The sequence below is a fragment of the Rhinopithecus bieti genome, unplaced genomic scaffold, assembly GCF_001698545.2.
Source record: "Rhinopithecus bieti isolate Rb0 unplaced genomic scaffold, ASM169854v2 scaffold_12049, whole genome shotgun sequence".
In the NCBI taxonomy this organism is placed as follows: Eukaryota; Metazoa; Chordata; class Mammalia; order Primates; family Cercopithecidae; genus Rhinopithecus; species Rhinopithecus bieti.
In genome coordinates this window covers 2,303,076-2,324,258 of record NW_016807278.1, presented here as the reverse complement: position 1 = coordinate 2,324,258, position 21,183 = coordinate 2,303,076, and the positions used below count along the sequence as shown (strand labels likewise).

Below are 21,183 nucleotides of genomic sequence, written 5' to 3'. Positions count from 1 at the left end.
AAAAAAAAAAAAAAAAAAAAATTATAGTCATTCTAAGGGTGTGAAGTGTCTCTTAATTTGTTCGTATTTGTTGCTAAGCACCTGCTTTATGCCCTTTACTCAGTGTTTCATCGCCTCATCGTGATAGCTCTCAGCTGGTAAGTGACAGAGCCAGGATCTAAATCAGTGCCCAACTCCAACTTTAAAGCCCTTTCCTTTACATTCTGCAGGCCCTGTATCCTGTCTCATCGCTGGTCTTTTGGCAAATCTTTTTCCTTTTCTCACCCTCTGACCTGTTCTAGCACTCTGAACAGCTTTCTCATCTTTTTCTTGTTCACTAATTTTCTTTCCTTTGTTAAAGCATAATCCCTCTTTGTACCTCTCCCTGTCTGCCAGTTTCTTGGCTCTGTTTACCTTGGTTGCCCTCTCTCCATCAAGTCCTGAAAGGGAGCTGTCACCCTGGGTACGTGTGCCGCGGAAGGCAGGGCATGGAGAGCTCCCCACCTTCCTCAGACACGCCAGCTCCCTCCACGGGGAAGGAGAGCAAAGTGATGTTTTGTGATTGGAGACTGAACAGCAGATCCCACGCATTGTAAACCTCTGTGAAGGGTAGGAAAAAGCTGGTGTCCTGCTGCAGGGCTCCCAGGCTGGAATCTTGAGCCAGGGGTAGAGAAGAGGGGCTGGCAAGAGGACCAGGATCCCAGTTCAAGGCCACTCCACACACCAGGCCCAGGAATGTCTCTTCTCTCATTCGTGGGGATTTCCCAGCCAGCTCCAACTCTCCTTCTCAGAGTTGTAACTAGACAGCACAGCCTCTCAGGGATCTGGAGGTCTTGGGTTCCCTCCAGGGGTAGGGGTAGGGACTAAAGATCCTGGAGGGGAAGGATGGGGGGATGTCTGCTATTTCCTGTTAGCATGCAGGATGTTTCCCTTGTTCTCCAAACTGAAATAACCTTTCCTGGGTTTGGTCAGCCTGTGTGTGAAGAGGGCAGATCCGAGTGAGATAAATGTGAGGTTTGCCCCAGAGGGAGGCTACCCCATCCTAGATTTGAGGAGTGTCTCAGTGCAGTCTGGGGCTCCAGGCAAACTGCCTACATCCCTGTGTCCTTCTTTGCATCCCTGATGGCTGGGGTGGGGACTGCGGGATCTAAGGAGGAGGCTGGTGTTGGGGAGAAGCTCTTAGATGCTTTCCTGAGGTTGGGCTCCAGGCTACAAGCAGGGATAAGCTGAGTCTCAATTAGGATCTCGTGGTGAGTCCATAGTGAAAGTCTCCGGTTGGCAGGGGGAGTTATAGAAGGGAGTTAATTCAGATGGAAGTGGTTGCCGAGGTGTTCCAGCCTTAAAAGCCAAAACCACAAACAGGATCTTGGTATCTCCCACAGAGTGTTCCCTCAAGCACCTCCCACCACCTCCCACAACACACACAAACCTCTTCTCTCTCTTGTTCTCAGGTTTGCACACACGCATGCAGATATACGCACACACCCCTAAGTACGAGAAGGGGCTGGGTGGACAAGGGAAGTCTGCATGGAGACCAGTAAGATTAAGGGTTACCTCCAGTGAGGAAGGCTGGAGATGTCACCGTGATAAGTCTTCAGAGGTGATTTTAAATGCTGTGGCCAATATGTGGACATTTCTAAGGATTTGCACGCCCTCAGATGTGGAGAAGGCAGGATGGGGCTGGGGAGAACTCCTTTCTTTTTCGTTGCTCTCTCGGGGTGTAAAAGCCTACAGTCTGGCCAAGTGCAGCATGGCTCAGGCCTGTAATCCCAGCAATTTAGGAGGCCAAGGCAAGAGGATCGCTTAAGCGCAGAAGTTTGAGACCAGCCTGGACAACATGGCAAAACCCTGTCTCTACAAAAAAATAACACAAATTAGCCAGGTGTGGTGGCATGTACCTGTAGTCCTTGCTGCTGGGGAGGCTGAGGTGGGAGGAGCACTTGAGCCTGGGGAGGTCAAGGCTGCAGTGAACTGTGATTGCCTTACTGCACTCCAGCCTGGACAACAGAGTGATTCTGTCTCAACAAAAAACAAAAAGAGCCTGCAGTCTTAGCTGTATGAAATTCCAATTTCATTGTTGTGGAGTGAGGCTGGGCTGTGGTTGACAACCACTGATTAGACTCTCTTGCTTCCTGAAAAGGTGGCAGAGGGCCAGCTCTCCTAGCCAAAGGTATCTTAAGCTGTGGATCTGTCAGAGCTACCCAGCCCTCCAAGGTGAGGTTAGGCCCTGAGTTTTGGAGCCAGACAGGATTTATATTCTAGGTTCTTTACTTACTAGTTGTGTAGTCCTGGGCAAGTTATATCTGTAGGCCTTGGTTTTCTCTCCTGTAAAATGGAAATAATAGTGCTACCCATCTTGTGAGGTTAATACTGGGATTAAATGAATTAATAGGTGTAAACACTTAGAGACAAGTCTGACGTATGTCAAGAAATGTTAGTGTCTGAAGGAGATTGGTTCCAAGACCCCCTGCAGATACCAAAACTCCAGATTGCTTAAGTCTCATACAGTAAATGGTGTAGTATTTGCATAGAACCTACACACATCCTTCCTTTAAGTCATCTCTAGATTACTTACAATACCTAGTACAATGTAAATACTAGGAAAATAGAAAATAGTTGTTACACTGTTTTTTTGTTTTTTGTTTTTTCGTTTTTGAGACAGAGTCTCTGTCACCCAGGCTGGAGTGCAGTGGTGCAGTCTTGGCTCACTGCAACTTCCGCCTCCCAGGTTCAAGTGATTCTTCTGCCTCAGCCTCCCGAGTAGCTGGAACAACCAGAACACACCACCACACCCAGCTAATTTTGTTTTTTCTTTGAGATGGAGTCTTACTCTGTCGCCCAGGATGGAGTGCAGTGGCACAATCTCGGTTCACTGCAAGCTCCGCCTCCTGGGTTCACGCCATTCTCCCGTCTCAGCCTCCCGAGTAGCTGGGACTACAGGCGCCCGCCACCACATCCCACACCCAGCTAATTTTTGTATTGTTAGTAGAGACAGGGTTTTACCATGTTGGCCAGGCTGGTCTCAAACTCCTAACCTCAGGTGATCTGCCCGCCTTGGCCTTCCAAAGTGCTGGCAGGTGTGAGCCACTGCACCTGGCCCCTGTATTTTAAAATTTGTATTATTGTTATTATTTTAATCCATGGTTGGTTGAATCCATGGATGTGAAATTCTCAGATACAGAAGGCCAACTATAATTGTTATCCTTATCCTTTTCCAAAACATTTAGAATTTGAGAAAAAGAGAAGAGCCCAGAGGCCATAGGGAAAATTTGCCACCTTTCTGGAAGCCAGTGGAGCTGAGTCCTCCACAGGGAAGAGAATAAAATGGGGATATGTTCTGTGACTGGAGACTGACGCGCTCAATCCAGGCATTGCAGACCTTCATGTCACCAAGGAGGTGTCCAGGCCTCCATGGAGGGACGGAAGGAGCTGGTGTCCTGCTGCAGGACTGTTAGACTCAAGTCTGGGTCCTAGGGTAGAGAAGAGGGGTGGGGGAGGGAGCCAGGGCTTCAGCCCAGGCCTCTGCACCCACCATCAGGCCCCAGCTGTTTTTCCCAGGAGTGTCTCTTCTCCTCTCATTAATGGGGGTTTCACAGCCAGCTTGAACTCTGCTTTTCCATTTGTAAGCCAGAAAGATGCCAGTTCAAGGGACGAGAGGGCCAAGCTGCCAGGAAGGAGCCACGGCAGGTGGAGACTTTGCTATTTTACACTCCCATATAGTCCTAAAGCACTTTTGCTTTTCACAACATTTCACATCCGTTGCTTATTAGCTCCTCCCACTCTCCCCCTAAGTAGGTGGGACAGACTCTCTCCCTGTTACAAAGATGAGCAAATGGCAGTGATGCAGCCAGACTCAGAACCCGTTTTCTAGATATTCTTTCTCCCAGGAGGAGAGTGATAGAGAGCTGGGCATCTGTGGAAAGGGCAGCAGCTTTATAAGAGAGCCAGATTCTGTAACATCAAAGGCCGTGTGTTGCCTATAAAACTTAATTTGGGGCCGGGCGCGGTGACTCAGGCCTGTAATCCCAGCACTTTGGGAGGCTGAGGTGGGCGGATCCCCTGAGATAAGGAGTTCAAGAGCAGCCTGGCCAACATGGCGAAACCCCATTTCTATTAAAAATACACAAAAAATAGCTGGGCGTGGTGGCTCATGCTTGTAATCCCAGCTACTTGGGAGGCTGAGGCAGGAGAATCACTTGAACCCAGAAGGCCGAGGTTGCAGTGAGCTGAGATGGTGCCACTGCATTCTAGCCTGGGCAACAGAGTGAGACCCTGTCTCCAAAAAAAAAGACAAAAAACAAAAAAAAACCCTTAATTTTATGTAGTTCTAGCAATACGGAGTAAATTTGTTGGCATAATCTCTGAAATAAATTTAGGCCAACTTGATTGCAGGCATTTTTCCTCCCAGGGGAAAAAAGGGATTACGCTGCCCAGAATCAGACTCAGCATTTAATGAGCACCTTCTGTATGCTCACATTATGCCAAGTGCTTGCCAGACATCATCTTGTATAGCCCTCACAACAGGCCTGAGAGTAGCTATGATTACCCCCATTTTGTCAGCACGGACACTGAAGGTCAGGAAAATGGAGAGATGGGCTTTTTGCTGTCACTACAGGGAACAAGGCAGGAGGAAGCAGCCTAATTGCAGGGTAGGGTTTTAAGTCAGGCTACGGTGACAGTTTGACCTTGGAGCAGATCACTTAAGGGAGACTGTGGGTATGAAAGGTGAGAAATTCTGAGAAGTAGAGTCCTGAAGGTATGAGCACCTGCTGGGAGGGCAAGAGGGGATGAGGGGAGACCCAAAGCAAACATAAGAGGGAAGTCCTGACTTCAGGAGAGATTAGGGACGGGGTTGTGGTTGTCCCCAGCATCCCCAGGGGAAGTGTAACCTGGAAAAGCCCCAGTGGAAGCCCACAGAGGAGCTGCCCTCCCCCGGCTCCTGAGTTTGGCAGGGCTATTGTTTTCAATCATGTTTCCCAATAACTTTGCACCTTGGCAGAATCAAGCCAAGTGACTTATGCCTGTTGTTGGCGGGGACTGTTTCCATTTCCGGTGCATGTTAGACTGGGCCACTTTCTTTGTGTTTAACCCCTTCCCTCACATATATCTGCCCACACCCCTGCCCCCTCCCGTACATACTAAGGGCGAATGATCTGACCCAGCCTTGCTTGGGGTGTGCTGTGTGTAAAAATACATGGGGTTGAGCCATTTCCTGCTGCTTCCGTTGTTGCATGGCGATAAGACACTGGGGACTCAGCTGTGGACAGAAAGATCCTCCAACAGGCTGAGGGGAACCAGGTGCCAGGGGAGCGGGGCTCAGGCCTCCCTGCTTTCAGCCCACCTTACATTTCTCATCTTTCCTGTCTCCTGCGACCTTTTCCTTCCTTTTTCTCCCTCCCCCTCATCCTTTCTTAGTCTCTCTTCTCCTTTCCTTGTCTCTCCAACTTTGGTGCCACCCTGATGCACTCAGGAAGCCTGCCCGCCTGGTGGGGAGTAAAGGGGGCTGTCATTTCCTTCCTACGCATTCACCCTCTGCAAAGCTGGGCGGCTGGTAGCCTCAGGCCCCCAAACTGGTCCCCGCTTCCCTTGGCCTGTGAATTCCTTCTGGGGCTTTAGTCCTCGGGGACCCGGCCAGCAGGGTGGGGGTGGGGCATGCTCCTCTCCCAATTCTGGGAGACTAGGAAGGACTGGGGGCTCCTACCATTATGAAGCGGAAAAGGTTACCAATGACTCTGGAGAGCTGTAAGGTAATGGAGGGCCCGGGAGAGGTGTCAGCAGAGGCAGGGTGGCCCACCGAGCTGCGTTAGTGAAGATGGGGTGGTGAGGGCAGGCAGGCAGGACACCAAGTGTAGGCTTTGGTCAGCCCTGAGGGAGAGGTCTGGGAGAGGCCTTATGAGGCGGTTGAGTCCAGAGAGAAAATTTGTCTCATTCCTCAGAAATCCAACCCCATGACTCCAATGAGGCCTCAGACCTGCCCGGTCCATGCGCTGGAGCTTTAAGAGTTCTGGGCTGGGGCCAGGCGCAGTAGTTCACACCTATAATCCCAGCACTTTGGGAGGCCAAGGCAGGCAGATCACTTGAGGTCAGGAGTTCGAGACCAGCCTAGCCAACACGGTGAAACCCCATCTCTACTAAAAATACAAAAATTAGCCAGGCATGGTGGTGGGCGCCTGTAATACCAGCTTCTCAGGAGGCTGAGGCAGGAGAATCCCTTGAACCAGGGAGGTGGAGGGTGCAGTGAGCTGAGATCACGCTATTGCAGTCCAGCTGGGGCAACAGAGCGAGACTCTGTCTCAAATAAATAGATGAACAAACAAATAAATAAAAGAGTTCTGGGCTGGAAGTTCGTCCTTTCCTGGCCGTGTGTCCCTGAACAACTTGCTTGACCTTTCTGGACCAAAAGAGGAGCAGCTCTGCCTAGACTGCATTTTAGGGATGCTGTGGGGACTGGTAGAGCACAGATGTGAGAGCCCTGTGTAAGTGGCTGTCAGGGAATACAGTTCTTGTGGTGGTTGTCTTCTTTTGGACTCCTGCATCCATTTTCCAGGTAGAAAAACCAAGTCCAGAGGCATCCAGGGGCACTCCTGTGGTCTCAGGGTTTACCCATGCTTCCTCTGCCTGCCTCTTTCCGCAGGTCGACAAGGGAGACCTGGTGGCCCTGAGCCTCCCCGCCGGCCATGGTGACACTGACGGCCCCATCAGCCTGGATGTGCCCGACGGGGCACCGGACCCCCAGCGGACCAAGGCCGCCATTGACCACCTGCACCAGAAGATCCTGAAGATCACCGAGCAGATCAAGATCGAGCAGGAGGCTCGCGATGACAACGTGGCAGAGTACCTGAAACTGGCCAACAACGCAGACAAGCAGCAGGTGTCGCGCATCAAGCAGGTGTTCGAGAAGAAGAACCAGAAGTCAGCCCAGACCATCGCCCAGCTGCACAAGAAGCTGGAGCACTACCGCCGGCGCCTGAAGGAGATTGAGCAGAACGGGCCCTCGCGGCAGCCCAAGGACGTGCTGCGGGACATGCAGCAGGGGCTGAAGGACGTAGGCGCCAACGTGCGCGCAGGCATCAGTGGCTTTGGGGGCGGGGTGGTGGAGGGCGTCAAGGGCAGCCTCTCCGGTCTCTCGCAGGCTACCCACACCGCCGTGGTGTCCAAGCCCCGGGAGTTTGCCAGCCTCATCCGCAACAAGTTTGGCAGTGCTGACAACATCGCTCACCTGAAGGACCCCCTGGAAGATGGGCCTTCCGAGGAGGCAGCCCGGGCACTGAGCGGCAGTGCCACACTCGTCTCCAGCCCCAAATATGGCAGCGATGACGAGTGCTCCAGTGCCAGCGCCAGCTCAGCCGGGGCCGGCAGCAACTCGGGGGCTGGGCCCAGCGGAGCACTGGGGAGCCCTAAGTCCAGTGCACTGTATGGTGCTCCTGGAAACCTGGATGCTCTGCTGGAAGAGCTACGGGAGATCAAGGAGGGACAGTCTCACCTGGAGGACTCCATGGAAGACCTGAAGACTCAGCTGCAGAGGGACTACACCTACATGACCCAGTGCCTGCAGGAGGAGCGCTACAGGTAGGTGCCTGCCCAGCCAGCCCCTCCTGCAGTCCAGCCGGACCTGGGATGAGGCAAGGAGCACTGGGTTTCAGACCCAGGGTGTGGAGGCAGTCAGAGGAGCATCTGCAGCATCCTGGCAGCTGGAAGGGGCCAGCATGAGGCCCTAAGGAGCCTTTTTTTTCTTCTTTTTTTTTTTTTGGAGACAGAGTCTTTCTGTTGCCCAAGCTGGAGTGCAGTGGCACGATCTCAGCTCACTGTAACCTCCGCCTCCTGGGTTGAAGCGATTCTCCTGCCTCAGCCTCCTGAGTAGCTGGGATTATAGGCCTGCACCACCACACGCAGCTAATTTTTTTGTATTTTTAGTAGAAACAGGGTTTCCCCATGTTGGTCAGGCTGGTCTCGATCTCCTGACCTCAAGTCAGGGACGACATTAATCCCTTCTTCATAGGGTCATAAAGATATAATGAGTCCAGACCTGTAAAGCTGAAGCATGTGACTATGTAACTTGGGAAACTTGAACCTCTAGTCGGAGCTCCTGGGGCCAGCCTGCAACGGAGCTGGCGTCTCTCGGCCTCTCCTTCTGTGTCTCCCTTCGGCCCTGTGCTGCCCTTTGCTGTGTGCCTCTGCAGTACTTGCCGCTTGCTCCCTGGGCTCGCGGGGGGATCTTCTCCTTAGCTAGCACTTTCTCTTTTTCTTCTCCATATATACGAAGAAGGTTTGGAAGATTGAAGGGGAGCCCCACCTAAAAATTATCCACTCCTCACATAATAGTCATCTTACACTATTTTGTGCCTTCAGAGCGGGGATTGTGTCCTCCACACCCATGTATCCCTGGTACCCAGAAAGCATCTGAGCCCAAGGCTTAAGAGCCCAGGTTGAAGTCGGCCAATCCTTAACTCCTCCCTTCTTGAGCTGTGTGATCCTAGGCAGCTCCTCAGCCTCCACACCTCAGTCTTCTCCGCTGTAAAATGGAGATGACACTGGCACCTATCTCACGGGATTGCAGGGAGGATCCTATGAGGTCATGTAGGCAAGACGCTTAGCACAATGCCTGCACCTAAGTGCTGTGTAAAGAGTAGCTTCATTGTTGTTGCTGTTAAAATTAGAACAGAGCAGAACTGGACACGTGGGGTGGGCTGAATCATTGTTTATTGAGAGAATGAATGAATCAACCATGGGAGAGAAGGGAGGCTCTGGGAGCCAGGACTGGTGTCAGTCTCTCCCTCCGCCAGGTATGAGCGGCTGGAGGAGCAGCTCAACGACCTGACTGAGCTTCACCAGAACGAGATGACGAACCTGAAGCAGGAGCTGGCCAGCATGGAGGAGAAGGTGGCCTACCAGTCCTATGAGAGGGCGCGGGACATCCAGGTATGGCCAGGGCAACCGTGGGAGGCCCCCAGATGTGCTGGTAGAGCTGGCAGCAGCCAGAGGGTTAGGATTCTTGTCTGGTGGGGCACGATAGACACAGGCTGGCCTGTTGGCCGGGGCAGATAGGCACGTGGACGAAGAGGGCACCATAGCGGGGCCGAGTGTAGATGAGCAAGACAGGCCTGAAGCTGAGAGCATGCACTGTGCAGAGGCAAGCCCACAGGGCAAGGGCCACCATGCCCCCTACCTCTTTGATGGCAGCCTTGCAAATGAGTAATTGGAGTTCCCAGGCTCCAGCCTGCCTCAAGAGGGAGCTAGCTGGGATCGGGCCAGCTCCTCTCCATCCCTAGTAATCAAGACTCTCATTTCCTAGCATCCTCCCCAGAGAGTCATCCTTAAAGGGCTCTGACCCAAGTTACAGCTAGTCAACCTCCACTCCTCCTGGCCTTTGGAGAGGAGGCTTCGTTACAGGCACCTTCCCAGTGGGGTAGGTAGATTTTCAGGCTAGGGGTCCTGCCCATCCTGAGCACCCACATGCCAGCCCCTCTGCCCCCGCAGGAGGCCGTGGAGTCCTGCCTGACCCGGGTCACCAAGCTGGAGCTGCAGCAGCAACAGCAGCAGGTGGTGCAGCTGGAGGGCGTGGAGAACGCCAACGCGCGGGCGCTGCTGGGCAAGTTCATCAACGTGATCCTGGCGCTCATGGCCGTGCTGCTGGTGTTCGTGTCCACCGTCGCCAACTTCATCACACCCCTCATGAAGACACGCCTGCGCATCACCAGCACCGCCCTCCTGGTCCTCGTCCTGTTCCTCCTCTGGAAGCACTGGGACTCCCTCACCTACCTCCTGGAGCACGTGTTGCTGCCCAGCTGAGTGGCCAGCCATGCCGACCCTGTGCTCTCCGGCCCCCAGCTGGCCACACTGCTCCAGGAGGGACCCTTGGACTTCTTCGTGTGTCCAGTTTGGCCTCCTGCCCAAACTGTCCATTCCAGCAGCTCCTGCCCCCTTCTCTGTACTTGCTTCTGTCTGACACCTTCTCCCTGTTGGCCTGAAAGGAGCTTAGAATGCAGCCCTGGCTGGATATAGTGGGGGCACCTGTGGCCAAGTGGAGCAGAGGTGGACACGGGATTGGATTGTTTTGATTATTTATAGTTACACAAGGACTTCTCCCAGCTGACCCTCAGGATGCCCCGGGTCAGGAAGGCCATTAAGAATAAGAGGAGAGGGCTCTGCCTCAACTTTCCTAGGAAAGAGCCCACCTCAGAGATAGCTACGGTTTCCTCTGGTGGAGATGGTGAGGATGAAGGCTGGAGAGTGAGGGAGGAGGCTCTGCTGGCCTCAGAGAACACAGGGATGGGAGGGTCCCTAGCCTTCAGGCACCTCTAGAGCCAGAAAGCAGGCTCAGAGCAGCTAGTGTGGAGCTCAGCACCCCCAACCCCACCCCTCCTCCCTGTAGAGCTGACTTGTGGCCTCCTTCTGGGGCTGGGCTCTGCAGGCCAGGTGGGTGTGGCTTGTGTTTTCCCTGTTGTTCTTTCTGCCTGTACTGGATCTGCTATTTTCAGGGAAATAGGCCCCAGGGCCCCCCTGAGCCTCACCCTAAGCCCTTAGGCCTCTGAGAGTGCTGTTGGGTTCTATTTATTTATTTATTTGTTCTTTTGTTCCCTACCCATGCTCCTAGCGTCTTCCCTGCTGAGCACCGGGAGAGGTCCTGCCCTGTCCTCTCTGAAGCCAGGGCCGTTCCATTCCATTTAGCCTCTGGATCATCCTGGCTGGGAGAAGTGGGACCAAGCCACCCAGCCCTTCTCTCCCCAAGCAGCCCTACAGCCGGGATGGGAGGCGTGTGGCCTCTTTTATCTGTCTATTTATTTTGTAAGTGTGTATTCATGTGGAGGAGGTTGTTTTATTTTTTTAAGGCTCTGGAGTGTTGTGTATGGTTTTTCACATCCCAGCCTCCCATGGGCACTTCCAAGAAGAGAGGGGATTTCTTGGAAAAGGAGAGAGGAATCCCCTAGAGCAGGGAAAGCAGTGCCTGCCAGCTGTTGTGCACCTTCCTGAGAAATAAATATCCTCTAAATTTTCAAACCATCCTGTCTGGTGTTGGTTGATTAGGTTGTGTCTGTGGGAACCACCAGGTGTCTCCCCGCACCCAAGCATTCTGGGTAACATAGGCCGGGCGTCATCTGTTGACCTGAGGCCCTCTTCCTCCAGGATCTGACAAGGAACAAGGCATGGCCTAAGTGGTGTGATAGGAGGAATGATATATACCCCATCCAGGACTCTTGGAGTCCATGGGAGGGCAATTAGGAGAGAGATTTCCATAGCTCAGAGCAGTTGAGCTGCCAGCAGCCTGAATGACAGCAGCAATGCCCAAGTGGGGCCACAAGAGGGCAGCAGAGTCCTTACTCTAACCTTTTCTCCCATTGCAGCCCCAAAGAAGGCAGCTGCTGGAGTTAGCTTGGTTTTCTCAGCGGTCAGCCAGAGCACAGAGCACCTGCTCTCCAGGTGCTGGAGCGTGGGCTTCAGTGTAGTGACCAGGCCCTCTGTGGCTGCAGAGCCCACTCCCAGCAGTTCACACAGATGGGCACCCCAGAAGGCACTGCACTCCCAGCAGTAATCCTGTGGGAGTTTCGGAGAGGCCACCTGAATCTCCCTGCTGGGATGAAGAGGAGATGCTGACTTCCAGCATCGGGAACAGGAGGGATGGTGGGAAATGCACCCACCCCAGAGACCTGGGTCCTGGCCCACAGTGAGTAGATGGCAGCCAACTCACATCTGTCTGCACCTCAGTCGCCACATCAGTGATAGAGGATGTGCAGCAGCTCACTCCGAAGGGCTTGGACTTTCTGCAGTTCTGTGGGTCTGACAAATCAAAAGTTGCCGCTGTACTTGTGGCCTCAGGCTTGAGGAGACACCAAGAGTCAGGGACAGTGCCATCACCAGATTGGAGAGAAGGCTGTGCTGGTGCCACGTGGCTGGGCATTGGTGGCTCATCCTCACCCTCTGTACAATGTAGGAGTTTCACTAGGTGACCTTGCCAGGGTCTTCCAACAGTGTCATTCCTGGACCCTGCACTCACCTCCCTTGGGGGCCGCAGGTGGCCTAGAGCCCACATTCCTGGGCTCCAGGTGGGGGGTGACTGCCCCAGTCTGCAGACATTTCCCACATTCCTCCCCAAGGTCAGGTGCCTTCCCTGAATTAAATGTCACTGCCAACCACAGCCCACACTGAAAGGGAGGAGGAAAAAGGGAGGGAGGGTGGCGGGCATGCTCAGCTGATCCTGAGACTGACAGCGAACAGAGGAGGTGGGGGAAGACCAGCCCCAGCTACACAGGGTCATCTGCAAAAAGGACAGAACACCAGCCTGTGTTGGCCTTATCATGACAACGTGTCTAATAAAGCCCTGCCCATCCGGAACGCTGATGCTCACTGATGCTTCCTTGTTTGTGTTTGGGCCTTCTCGCCCTTTGGAAAAAAGGGAGTGCAGCCCGGCATGGTGGGTTACCCCTGTCATCCCAGCACTTTGGGAGGCCGAGGTGGGTGGATCACCTGAGGTCAGGAATTTGAGCTTAGCCTGACCAACATGGTGAAACCCCATCTCTACTAAAAATACAAAATTAGCCGGGCGTGGTGGCACATGCCTATAATCCCAGCTACTTGGGGAGGCTGAGGCAGGAGAATCATTTGAACCTGGGAGGCAGAGGTTGCAGTGAGCCAAGATTGTGCCATTGCACTCCAGCCTGGGCAACAAGAGTGAAACTCCGTCTCAAATTTTAAAAAAAAAAAGAAAAAGGGAGTGCATTGTCCCCACTTCAACCTGGCCTCCTTCACTGGGGTTGCCTCCTCTGCTGGGGACCATTCTCCTTCAGAATGCAGGGCCAAAGGCAGGTCCTTTCCAGAGCATCTGTCATGCAGGTCCCAGTCCCTTACCTGAGGGTCTGGAGGTCTCAGCCAGGCTGGTATGCCCCCCTCAGCCTGGGTCCACTAGGGAGGGAGTAGCTAAGAATTCGTGCTGGAATTGGCACATTACTGCTCTGGCAGCACTGAGCAGGCAGGTGGCATGTTTACCATGCCCGTACGAGCTGGCACTCCCTGCCAACCTCATCAAAACTATAGGGCTACAACAGGTGCAGCCCTGGCAAACAGCAAAGCAGGCAGACAACACAGGCCAGCAGGAGGTGACTTAACCCTTGCCAGCCCAGGTTACTCTGGAGTGGTTCTGAGCTATGGAGGGAGGGAAGGGAGGAAGAAAGACTTGGGGCCACAGGGTGGGAGAGCAGGGGCGCTGTAGCCAGGGCACCTGGAGGGATCTTCGTGGCAGGCTCAATTTCCCCTTCAAAGCCAGGGCCCTTAAGTCAAGTCTGGATCCTAATATTAAGGAGCCAGCAGACCTAGGCTCAAACCCTAGTGCTGCTACTCACCTTGGACGGGGTTCTAGCTGCTCTCAGCCCAATATCCTCATCTTCCAGGAGGAAAGGAGGTGACATGAAACTGGCTCACAGGCTTGAGTGCAGGAGACTTGACATTCTGCAGATCAAGACTTAAGCACAAGGCCTAGAACATAATGGATTAACCCGAGATTTATTACTGCTCCTCATTCCTGACCCTGTGAGATGTTAAGGTGCAGAAGAACTGTTCAGAGAAGTCTAAAGCCGACCCCACAGGAACATACAAGACCAAGGGTGGCTAAGTGAGCCTCAGCCTCTGACACTGAAAGGCCTAATAGAGGTCCTCAGGGTTCCTCTTCCCTGGGAACCCAGAACCTGCTTATTCCCAGCAGCCTCTCCCCTCCCTCGGTCTGGTAGACAAAGCTGGTCCAGTCCCAAGAGGCCAAGCCCCAGCTTGAGAGAGGACTGGATTCGGCCTATTTGACCCAAGATGGCTGCCTCCACCCCAACTCCACAAGTGTATTAGTCTGTGGTTCCCTCCCACCTCCAGCCCGTGGTCCTGGGTGTGGGGTCTAGGAAGGAGAGCAGGAATCAAGAGGCCTGCTTTTGAGTCGAGACTGTGGAGATTGTGGGTCTCAGTTTCTCCAACTGAAACATGGGGATAATCGTATCCGTGCTGCCCAACTGTTAGGACACCAGTGAGGCTCGTGGGTGTCAGGTATGAGTGCCTGCCCCACAGCACCCCAGGATCTCACCCTAGGGGAATGACCTGTTAGAATGCTGCCAGCCATCTGGGGCCCCAGGGAGGGCTCTGATCTGCCCAGGAACAGGGCTGGGCAGGGCTTGGGGAAGCAGCCAGCAGTGGCCCACGGGCCTGACAGCTTGCAGCCAACCTCCAGATGCGGATGGAAGGGGGAAGCCTGGTCCCCGCTAGGCTGCGAGGAGGCGTGTGGGGAAGGAGGGGAGGCTGAGACTTGTCCCAGCACATTCGGGCCTGCTGGCAGGTCCTGAGTCACCCAGGCAGCCAGAAGAGCAGTCGGGGTGGTGACAGCAGTGCTGCCTCCCAGACTCAGGGCCTCCCAAGAGAGTACTCCCGCCTTGGTCCCCCCATACCCCAAGGCCGACTGTCCAGATGATATCCCAGGCCCAGCGGTGCCACCTCAGCCATGCGCCTGCCTCCAGGCAACCATCCACAAAGCTGGCTCTGATTACAAAAGCACCAGAGGTGATTCTGAGAGGTCTGGGTTCCCAGTCTCTGCGCCCTGCCAGCCTCAGCCTGAGGTTACTTTGTTTTTTTGTTTTGTTTTATTTTTAAGTGAAACAAATTATTTCAGTTTAATTTCTCAGCATGTATCTGGCATTAAGTAGTTTTTATAATTTTTATTCCCATAGGTTATTGGGGAACAGGTGGTGTTTGGTTACATGAGTAAGTTCTCTAGCGGTGATTTGTGAGATTTTGGTGCACCCATCACCCAAGCAGTGTACACTATTTGTAGTCTTTTATCCCTCTCTTGTTGCCTTACTTTGATTTTTTTTTTTTTTTTTTTTTTTTTTTTTTTTTGAATCAAAGTCTTGCTCTGTCACCCAGGCTGGAGGGCAATGGCGCGATCTCGTCTCACTGCAACCTCCACCTCCGGGGTTCAAGCGACTCTTCTACCTCAGCCTCCTGGGCAGCTGGGACTACAAGTGTATGCCACCATACCCAGCTAATTTGGTTTTTGTTTGTTTGTTTTGTTTTTTGAGACAGAGTTCTGCTCTTGTTGCCCAGGCTGGAGTGAGATGGCATAATCTCGGCTCACCGCAACCTCCACCTCCCAGGTTCAAGTGATTCTCCTGCCTCAGCCTCCCAAGTAGCTGGGATTACAGGCATGAGCCACCACACCCAGCTAATTTGGTATTTTTAGTAGAGTTTCTCCATGAGGTTTCTCCATGTTGGTTAGGTTGGTCTCGAACTCCCAACCTCAGGTGATCTGACTGCCTCAGCCTCCCAAAGTGCTGGGATTACAGGCTTGAGCCACTGTGCCCAGCCTAATTTTTGTATTTTTAGTAGAGACTGGATTTTACCATGTTGTCCAGGCTGGTCTCGAACTCCTGACCTCAGGTGATCCACCTGCCTCAGCCTCCCAAAGTGCTGGGATTACAGGCATGAGCCTCCCTGAAGATAAGTCTCAAGTAAACACTTTAGAAAGATCTGAGTGTCTCTCTGGCTGTTCTGGAGTTCTGTTCCTTGCTCTCCTGTAGGAAGACTGAGTCCTCTCCATACCACCCTAGGTAAGAGACCATCCACTCCTACCTGGCGCTGTTTCCAGCCATTACTTAATTGGGGTCCCTCTGTCCTTTTTCTAGTTTGGGTCAGCCCCAGTCACCCATACTGAGGGTGGAGATGGAGAAGAGAGGATTTCCCATGAAATTGGTCATTAAGTGAACTCATGCAAGAGACAAGTCACCAACACAGACCTGATGTCTCTCTGACCGGCCTCCTCCACTTTAGCTTCTCAGCCAAGTGTGGCCCAGCCAGGCCAAGGGTGGGAAGACCTGAGAGATGGGAATCCAGCTGCTGAGGAAGAAGGGGCCAAGGAGGGGTTCCCTTCCTTCTTCATTTTCTCCTCTGTTGGTCTTGAAGCTCTTATCATGGTTTGGTAGCCATGGAGTCCAGGTTTGTGACCCCCAAACCACCCAGCTTTAGGTTCAATTAAATTCAAGAAACTTGGTTTTGAGCTCGGGCTCTGTGACAGGCAGTGGAGACACAGAGGAGCAAGACGTGGTTTCTGCTGTCATGGAGCTCACAAGCTAGTGGGGACAGACAGACAGACAGACACACACACACGCACACACACCCCGTTAGTACAGAGGCAGGCAGAGATCAATGCTGCCATAGGGCCTGCGGGGGGCCGGGAGGTTTCAAGATGTAGAGCTTCCTTCTGATGGGGGTTAGGGGAGGTTTCTCCAAGCATTGGAGGAAGCATAAGAGGCAAAAAGGGACCGTGTTCTATAGCAGGATGGCTTTGGTCATGTCCTGGGGTTGCAGTGGGAGAGAGGGTATCCATGGTGTGAGTAGCTATGCAGTTATTTCAGGCATCAGCACTGCCTGGCCCACAACCCAGAGGGCAAGATACCTGAGGAAGGGGCTTCTCAGTCTGTGGCAGTGAGAAGAATGAGGATGGCTTTCAGAGCGGGAAGGAGACTCCAGCCCAGCACTCTGGGGCTTGGGGGCTTCAAAGGGGTTGTCCATGCTTGAAAGCCAAAGGCGGCTGGGTGCAGTGGCTCGTGCCTGTAATCCCAGCACTTTGGAAGGTCGAGGCAGGTGGATCACGACGTCAGGAGTTCAAGACCAGCCTGGCCAACACAGTGAAACCCTGTCTCTACTAAAAATACAAAAATTAGTGGGGCATGGTGGCGCATGCCTGTAGTCCCAGCTACTCGGGACGCTGTGGCAGGAGAATTGCTTGAACCCGGGAGGCAGAGGTTGCAGTGAGCCAAGATTGCACCACTGTACTCCAGCCTGGGCGACAGAGTAATACTTTGTCTTAAAAAAGAAAAAAAGCAGGCAGGGGAAGCCAAAGGGAAGAGAAACACACAACAACAACAAAACAATAAAATGCAGGTGCCCCTGGGGTGGGAACAACCCACTGAAATCAAAAGGGAAGCCAGAGGGAAGCTTTGAGAAAGAAGGGAAAGAAAAAGCATTCCCGTGAGGAAGAGCTGGAGACATCTAGCATTCTGGGGATTTGGGGACTGATGCTCAGATGTGCTGTGTGACACTGAGCTGGTAACATCAGCTCTCTGGTCCTGGTGTCCCCATATCTACACAAATAAAGAACTTAGGATGGAGAGACTGACATGGCTAATGAGTGACCAGGCCCTGGGGGCTGTGGGAATACCTAAGATGGTGTCTGTGTGCAAAGCCAACTCAAGGGCAGGCTCCCAGCTTGGTAGAGGGGAGGCTTATGGAGTCAGGGTGGTGGGGAGTAAAGACAGGTCTGGGGCTGGGCGCAGTGGCTCACGCCTGTAATCCCAGCACGTTGGAAGACTGAGGAGGGCGGATCACCTGAGGTCAGGAGTTCAAGACCAGCCTGGCCAACATGGCGAAACTCCGTCTCTACTAAAAATACAAAAATTAGCTAGGCGTGGTGGTGCATGCTTTTAGTCTCAGCTACTGTGGAGACTGAGGCAGGAGAATCACTTGAACCTGGGAGGTGCAGGTTGCAGTGAGTTGAGATTGCACCACTGCACTCCAGCCTGGCGACAGAGCAAGACTGTCTCAAAAAAAAAAAAAGAAAGAAAGAAAGGAAAGACAGATCTGGGACCTGTGTTCTGACCACCGGAGGGGTCCTCAGTACTGGATGGTCAGGCCAGTGAGAAGCTCCAGGTTAGGAGAGGAGCAAGATTTGGGCTCCACTGGGCTTCCCTGGCCTCTCTGTCACCCTCCCCCATGGGCGAGGCTAAAGATGAAAGCAATACCAGGGCTACCCTCTCTACTTGTCAGCTGTAAGATTAAAAAGGAGGTGGCTTCCACGCACAGCCACTGTCATCGGCTCTGGTATGATTCGAGGGTGTGGGAAGGCCCCACCCTAGCCCAAAGTCATGGCAATATGAACCCTTTTTCTGTTCAGGCCCTTACAGCTCACAGATGCTTCTTGTGTGCTGGACTGAATCATTGTATCCTCACAGCAACCTGGAGAATGGCCAGGGAGGTGTCACTGGACTCCATTTTACAGATGAGCAAGCTGAGGCTCAGAAGGATAAAGGGAACTCACTCATGGACACACAGCTAGTGAACAGCAGACCCAGGATGAACCCAGGTCGGACGACAATGCTCCTGCCTGTAACTGAAGTGTGACAAGCCACATTCAGGTTAGGCATTACTTCTTCATGTAACATGCAGGTGTGGCTGGGTGCAGTGGCTCATGCCTGTAGTTCCACCACAGGAGGCCGAGGCAAGAAGATCACTTGAGGTCAGGAGTTTGAGACCAGCCTGGGCTACATAGTGAGAACCTGTTTCTACAAAAAAATGAAAAAGTTAGCTGAGCATGGTGGCTCACACCTGTAGTCCCAGCTACTCAGGAGTCTGAGGTGGGAGGCTTGCTTGAGGTGGGAGGTGGAAGTTGAGGCTGCAGTGAGCTGTGATTGTGCGCCACCACACCACACTCCAACCTGGGTGACAGAGCAAGACCATGTCTCAAAAAAAAAAAGAAAAAGAAAAGAAAAGAAAACCAAAGAAATGGGCTGGGCGCGGTGGCTCACGCCTGTAATCCCAGCACCTTGGGAGGCCAAGGTGAGTGGATTGCTTCAGCCCAGGAGTTTGAGACCAGCCTGGGCAACATGGTGAAACCCTGTCTCTACAAAAAATACAAAAGATTAGCAGAGCAGGGTGGTGCGTGATTGTAGTCCCAGGTACTTGGGAGGCAGAGGTGGTGGATCACTAGAGCGCGGGAGGCAGAGGTTGCAGTGAGCCAAGATCGTGCCACTGCACTCCAGCCTGGGCAACAGGGGAGGTTCTGTCTCAAAACAAACAAACAAACAACAACAAAAAGGTAAGTGCCCCGGTGTGGGGACAACCCACTGAACACTCTCCTGCTTTTCAGGAGAAAGGGAAGGTTGGAGTTTGAGAAGTTGAGGGAAAAAGTCACTTTCAAAGAGGCAGAAAGCAAGACAAAATGTCTCCAAATTCTGTTGACTTTGTATTTTTTCTCAAGTCTGGGTCCTTTAGCCATGGAGCTTAACTCTAACCCCAAAGAGGAAAAGCCAGGGAGAGGTTGCAAAGGAACTGTTCATGCTTCTGTTCTTCAAACCTGTAGAAACATTGTCTGGGGCCGGGCATGGTGGCTCACACCTGTAATCCCAGCACTTTAAGAGGCTGAGGTGGCTGGATCACTCTAGGTCAGGAGTTCAAGACCTGCCTGGCCAACTGGTGAAACCCCATCTCTACTAAAAATACAAAAATTAGCCAGGTGTGGCAGCGCTAGCCTGTAATCCCAGTTACATGGGGGACTGAGGCAGGAGAATCACTTGAATCCGGAGGCTGAGGTTACAGTGAGCCGAGGTCGTACCACTGCACTCCAGCCTGGGCGATAGAGTGAGACTCCATCTCAAAAAAAAGAAAGAAAAAGAAACATCTGGGCCAGGCGTAATGGCTCACACCTGTAATCCCAGCGTGTTGGGAGGCCAAGGCGGGTGGGTCACCTGAGGTCAGGAGTTCCAGACCAGCCTGGCCAACATGGTGAAACCAAAATTGAACTGGGTGCGGTGGCACACACCTGAAGTCTCAGCTACTCAGAAGGCGGAGATAGGAGAATCACTTGAACCTGGGAGGCGGAGGCTGCAGTGAGCCAAGAATGGGACACTGCACTCTAGCCTGGGCGACACAGCGAGACTGTCTCAAAAAATGAAAAAAGAAACATTTGCTTCATGTAGGAGCTGGGGTATCCAGAGGTGAGCTCGGCAGACTCTTTCTCTGTGAACATCTTGAAATCTATCGGGAAAGACAGAGATAAAAATAGATCAGTGACAACAGAGATTGGTAAGTGCCAAAATAAAGTCAGGATCTGAGGAAGAGTACAGAGCAACGAACTGCCAGAGGCAAGCTGGATCAACAGGCAGAGAGCTCTCTGGGCCCCGTGACACACCCATCATCACACACTTCACCCATCCCAGCGCCTTGTTAGTCTTCCAGCCAGAAAGTCCTTTTTTTCTCTTTTTTTGGAGGCAGAGTCTCACTCTGTCGCCCAGGCTAAAGTGCAGTGGCACGATCTCGGCTCACTGCAAGCTCCGCCTCCCGGATTCACGCCATTCTCCTGGCTCAGCCTCCAGAGTAGCGGGGACTACAGGCGCCCGCCACAACACCCGGCTAATTTTTTGTGTTTTCAGTAGAGACGGGGTTTCACCGTGTTAGCCAGGATGGTCTCGATCTCCTGACCTTGTGATCCGCCCGCCTCGGCCTCCCAAAGTGCTGGGATTACAGGTGTGAGCCACCGCCCCCGGCCTTTTTTGTTTTTTGGGTTCTTTTTTTGAGATAAGGTCTCACTGCAGTGCAATGGAAAGATCCCAGCTAACTGCGAGCTTGAGCTCCTGGGCTCCAGCGATCCTCCCACCTCAGCCTCCTGAGTAGCTGGTGGGACCACACCCACCACTGCATCCCGCTAATTGTTTTTTTTATTGCAGAGATGAAGTCTCACTATGTTGTACAGATGAAGTCTCACTATATTGCCCAGGCTGGTCTTGAACTCCTGGGCTCAAGCAATCTTCCCACCTCGGCCTCCCAAAGCAGAAAGTCCTTTCTGTTACCTCATTTAAGTGTCCCTTGCCCAGCAGTGCCCAGCACACCTGACCATGGCCAAGGACCTCAACCGGTGATCTCAGCAATTAGAAGACAAAGGGCCATGAGGCCGGGCACGGTGGCTCAGCCTGGAATCCCAGCACTGTGGGAGGCCGAGGCGGGCGGATCACGAGGTCAGGAGATCAAGACCATCCTGGCTAACATGGTGAAACCCCATCTCTACTAAAAATACAAAAAATTCACTAGGCATGGTGGGGGGCGCCTGTAGTCCCAGCTACTTGGGAGGCTGAGGCAGGAGAATGGTGTGAACCCGGGAGGCAGAGCTTGCAGTGAGCTGAGATTGTGCCACTGCACTCCAGCCTGGACGACAGAGAGAGACTCCGTCTCAAAAAAAAAGAAGAAGAAGACAAAGGGCCATGGGGCCTTTATGGAATCTCTGGCCAATACCCTCATTATACAGATGAAGAAACTGAGGCCCAGAAAGGGGAGGTGACTTGCCCAAGATCCCCACAGCAAGGTGGTGCTGGGCCTGGGCTCTCACCTGCAGGAGATACCCCCACCATGACACACACACACCTGCAGGGGTTTGACCGAGGAACCCCTGTCCTCTGTACATGTTGGAGAAGG

At 53.0% G+C, this 21,183-nt stretch overlaps 1 protein-coding gene across 5 annotated transcripts in view; it reads left to right on the top strand.

Annotated features, from left to right (window-relative positions):
- TMCC2 (transmembrane and coiled-coil domain family 2) overlaps positions 1-10,980 on the top strand; it is a 46,362-nt gene extending 35,382 nt beyond the window's left edge. For all 5 annotated transcript variants that reach the window (XM_017880978.1, XM_017880979.1, XM_017880981.1 and 2 more), the window contains 3 exons: positions 6,614-7,548; positions 8,763-8,898; positions 9,457-10,980. In XM_017880978.1, the coding sequence (XP_017736467.1) occupies positions 6,614-7,548; positions 8,763-8,898; positions 9,457-9,768 (1,383 nt within the window). In that variant the 3' untranslated portion in view covers positions 9,769-10,980. The remainder of the gene's footprint in view (positions 1-6,613; positions 7,549-8,762; positions 8,899-9,456) is intronic.
- The last annotated feature ends 10,203 nt before the right edge of the window (positions 10,981-21,183 follow it).